The 4,753-nt window shown below is 36.4% G+C and overlaps 1 protein-coding gene across 1 annotated transcript; it reads right to left on the reverse strand.

Moving 5' to 3' along the window:
- Positions 1 to 1,374: 1,374 nt before the first annotated feature.
- LOC124375158 (protein TRACHEARY ELEMENT DIFFERENTIATION-RELATED 7A-like) lies at positions 1,375 to 1,715 on the reverse strand (the record flags this gene model as incomplete). The annotated part of the gene is made up of 1 exon (XM_046833268.1): positions 1,375 to 1,715. A coding segment is annotated over one exon (341 nt), but the record flags the coding sequence as incomplete, so codon positions are not given.
- Positions 1,716 to 4,753: the final 3,038 nt, after the last annotated feature.

Genomic DNA, 4,753 nt, shown 5'->3' on the forward strand with positions numbered 1-4,753 from the left:
TAAGTAACAAATTTACTCTCAGTGCACCTCAAGCGGCGCGTGCGGGAGTTCAGGTTGAATCAAAATTACAATTAATTATCTATTTTATTATTGTGGATGCGAGAATACGAGCTTTGGCGTTATTTAAACATTTTTTTCATGCCAAACTAGATTTGAAATGGTAATGTTGATTAATAAACACAGGATTTTGCAGATCTGACAGTATATTTTACAAAATTCTGTAGCACATAACCTTAGCAATTCCGTAACATTGATTTATTGATTCACGAGTATATCATTACTTTTTTTTTGGAACGGTGTCAATTTGATTATTTGATTTATACACTCAGGCTGTGTAAAGGAGGATTTATGTAAATTAATACCAAACATCAAGTAAAGAGACAATCATTGTAGTAACCATAAGCATACACTCCAATGGGGTCCACGGCTGGCTTGGCAGTATGGACGCGTTATAAGATAAATTCCTTACATTCTTCTTCACTTCGTAGAGGCCTTCATAATTTAGAGAGATAATTCATTAGTTGGCACCATCCATAAAGTTGTGCACTAATTGGAATTACTACTCTACTTATAATTTTAAAGTTATGACATTTAATTAAACTGTTAACTGTAGAATACATGTAACAATGTGCGAATATTTGTGGGAAAATGTTGGAAAAGTTAGTTATTAATCTACATAGATTTGTACGTAACAAAAGGACATCTACAGCTATTCACAGGGTTCGGGAGGAGCTACAAAAATTACAATTTACTGACTTCGGTACTCTTTAAAAAATTGTGGATTTGGAGCTTAGATATCCCCCCCCCCATTGTACTGAATTTAACAGCACAATCCATGAACAAACTTACGAACTCTCCACTGAAGTTACATTGCGCACCACCAGCGGGATTCTGTTGATTATTCCATGTTATTACCACTCAGTTAAAATGTTTGGGTTTGAATTGAAATTGATCTTGACACTCATAGCCGCCACATAGTCAAGCTACTGTTAACTGATTTGCAAGGATATGGTAACATCGTTGATCGCGTAGCAGGCTTCGCTGGGGTTGCATGCAAACTTTCAAGCTATAGTGTTATTATGTTACCGTTTTAACTGGCCCATGTGGGGTTAGGCTTTGAAATGTAAGTTTTGGGAAGGTTCATAAAAGAAACGAAAATATTCTGAATTATTATATAAAGTTCAAACTAAAATAAAACTTCTTCTTGAATTTAATCACTGGACTGAATATTATAATAAAAACTTCTTGTTTTCTTTTAAGTTCATTCTTGTTAGTATATGCGTCTCTCATAATAAATGTAAAACATTTTCTCACTACCTAGGCATGTTTGGCTAGGGGATGAGGTGGTTGAAGGGCGTTATGCGATTAGCAAGTTTAGGAGGTACGGCGGGTGTGGGGTGTCGGGATGGTTGTGGGTGGGGGGGGGGGTGGTGGGGGGGTGGGGTGGGTGGGGAGGGGGGCGTAGTTGTTGGGGTAGAAGGGGGCGGGAGGGGTTGGGTGGTGGTGGCTCGGGGATGCTGGCGGGTGGTGGTGGGGGGTGCGGTGTGGGGGTTGAGGAGGTGTGAGGGGGGGGTGGATGTGTGTGTGTGTGGGTGTGTGGGTTGGTTGCGTGGGGGGCGGTGGTGGGTGGGGGGGTGGGTGGTTGTGGGGGGGTGTAGGCGTTGGAGAGGTGGGGTTGGGGGGTGATGGTGTTGGTGATGGCGGGATTGTCTTGGCTATTGATTAATTTTTAAGGTATGTGTTATCTTTTTTTTTTTTTTATGATTTGTCTTAAGTAAACATCATTAGAAGTATTTAAAGCTGAATTTTTATTTTATTAATTAAAAAAAAATTCAATGCCAATTTAACTTATAAAGGTTATCTATAATTAGTTGGAAACACTCAAAACCTGAAAATAATAAAATTAATATTACAGATTGTACAACAGTATTTTTAAGTTTAATTCGAAGCATAATGGGAATAGAAGCACCGCTATACCTTTACGTTTAATACCCAGTTAGTAAGGTAACAGTTATTAGGGAGAGTAGCGATTATTTGTGCCTGGACTGGACATGGACGGTTAGTTATCATAGCTAGATTGAAATGGAATTAAACTCAGGTATCTGTTTGTTCATTTTAAAGCCAAAAACTGTCGAGTTTCGTCAGGTGTATAGGTGAGTTTTGATTGTCCCGAGTACAGTCTGGTGTAATAGGCAATGCTTGTGGTTGGGTCAGAGCGGATGTTTAATACTATTAATTCAAATTCACGCTGAAAATTTGGTTGGCTTCTGAGAAAGATGTTTGCTAAGGTTGCAAAAGCTCGGAATTTTGCCCACTTCATGCATACGAACTACCATACTGTATTAGTAAAATTAGTCACAATAAGATGTTAATTGTAAAAATGAAACGTGAGGTGAGTGTTTCTCGACTGAAACATTAGGTCAGACTGTCTATCTGTTTTTTTCCCTCGGAGTACGTTTAATTAATTGATATTACCTGATTGCTGAGTTATTAAGGGCTGATGATAACTTTTAGGGCTTCCAATATGTGTTCAAAAGCTATTAATTAACTTAACACATTTCTAACCAAAATCAGAATTTTAAATTTGTTATAAACTATTTCAACAATTTCCAACATTTTGCCATCGTTCCAATGGAACAATCAGTAACGCTATGTTTCGAGACTTTGCAATATGATCTTTTCTTCAGATAAATAAACTAAACCTAATTACATAATTTCAAACTAGGTGTAAAATAAACAAATCTATAACAAAACGTTGTTTGTGACACGCGTTAAGTCAGAAATACAGTTGTGTTTCAACTTCACTAACTCTAAAACATGCACTTAATAAGAAAACTATACACAACAGTAACCTGAAACAACAGAATACAGGTCAAAATACGTCTGCATTCGTCTATTAACCATCTACGACTGACGAGAAGCCAATAGGAAATGGCTACCGTCACGGCAGAAACAAGATGGCGGAAAATAAAAAGGAAGGGGGGCAGGAATGGGTTTTTAAAAAATTAATTATTATTATTGGTTGATGCTAGATGAATTCTTAAACCCCATGGTTTTAAAAGAAAAAACTGACTTTACTGAAAATAAATATATAAATCATTTTGTCTAAAAAGTTCCAGCAGTATGATAATGGAATTTGTTATTGCATTCTAGAGTGCAAGGATGTTATTAAATGGTTGACATCCTGTCGTGATCAGTGATCAAAGTCACTTTAGTGGAATTAATTTTTTAAATTTTATTTTAAAAATTTGAAGATAAAATCATTTACTGATTTGGAACCTTTTCAACTTACAAAAAAAAGTAAACAGGAGAAATACTTTATATCGATTATGAGAAACGCAAATAATTATTGTAACTATTCATGAGACGAGGCCCCCTAAAGTTTTATGCAACACACAAGTACAAGCTATAGAGGGCGCGAGAATGGTGAGCCCCATCGTAAACGACTAATAGACACAAATACGAGACCCCCGTCTCATTGAAATTTCCTGTAATAAACTTTTGTAGTGGTTTATGTATACATTAGTAGCAGGTGGAAATTAATGTCATTGTAATGTATTTGAAGCAAGATGGCGGAGGATGATGCAGATGAAATTTGTCCGTGCTGTGATAAGTTAGTAAATGAAGGTGATAAAGGGCTTCAATGTGAAGCTTTCTGTAATAAATGGCATCATAGCCATTGCGTTGAAATTTCCAATGATGAATATGCTAATATTGAGCAATTGGCTCAAAAGTAAAGTGGTATTGTAAAACTTGTAGTCAGAAGTTGCAACGAAGTTAGCTAAGGTAGGCCTATCTGAATGTGATGATTTTATTGGACTAATAATTCAGTAAAGAAGTTAATTGAGTTGACTAAAATGTTACAAGGATAATATTGATGTAACTGAGAAATCATTAAAATGGAAAATGAAAATGTGAGGTTAAGTAATGACTTGGCAGTCTTCAAAAATCAAGTAAAAGCTGAGCTTTCGAAGTTGAATTTAGAAAATAGTTAGTAAGTCAGGGAGCAAATTATTACTAAGGTCTTACCCGTTAATGTGACTACTAATAGCTCTCTAGTACAACAGGCAAGAAGGCCTATTCCAGATAACCAAAGTAACTCACCTAATGGTCAACTAGATCTTTTTAAAGATAAGCCTAAGCCTCCCAGTCATTTGTGAACGAGTATTTACTAATTCTAATAAGGAATGGACTCAAGTGAAATATAGTAGAGGTAAGCCTAGGCAAAGAGGATCATGGCTTAGGCGGGGGTCAAAACTAATTCAAGATTTATTACAATGATCGGTAAAGGGAATCCAATCCTAACAACAATCATAGAATAGGTCTAGTTTAGACAATAAGTTAACTGATGTTGATTCTAATTCTAGTCCACAACCTGTATCTGAAAGGGCCTAAGTATAGTGAAGTTGTCAGAACAACTAAAGTATGCATGGTACTAAGGAAGTAAATGTTGAGCTGGGTTAAAACCTGCCAAAAAGATGTTTTGGATGTTTCTGTCTGGACTTGACCCTGGGGTTTGTAGAACATGAAGTAGTAGCCTATCTCAAGAACATAGGCCTAGATGAATCTGGTCAATATTTAAAAGTGAAAAGTTGAATATAGATATAACTCTTTCAGTTCTTTTAAAATTTGGGTGCTTTGGAGATGAGGGAAGAATTAATGCATCCCAAAATTTTTGGCCCAAGGGATGTATTGTAGTAAGTATAGGGGACCCCGATACAAGAAGCAAGAAAATGGTGTAGATAATGATCAT

Source organism: Homalodisca vitripennis, unplaced genomic scaffold, assembly GCF_021130785.1.
Source record: "Homalodisca vitripennis isolate AUS2020 unplaced genomic scaffold, UT_GWSS_2.1 ScUCBcl_14570;HRSCAF=25396, whole genome shotgun sequence".
In the NCBI taxonomy this organism is placed as follows: domain Eukaryota; kingdom Metazoa; phylum Arthropoda; class Insecta; order Hemiptera; family Cicadellidae; genus Homalodisca; species Homalodisca vitripennis.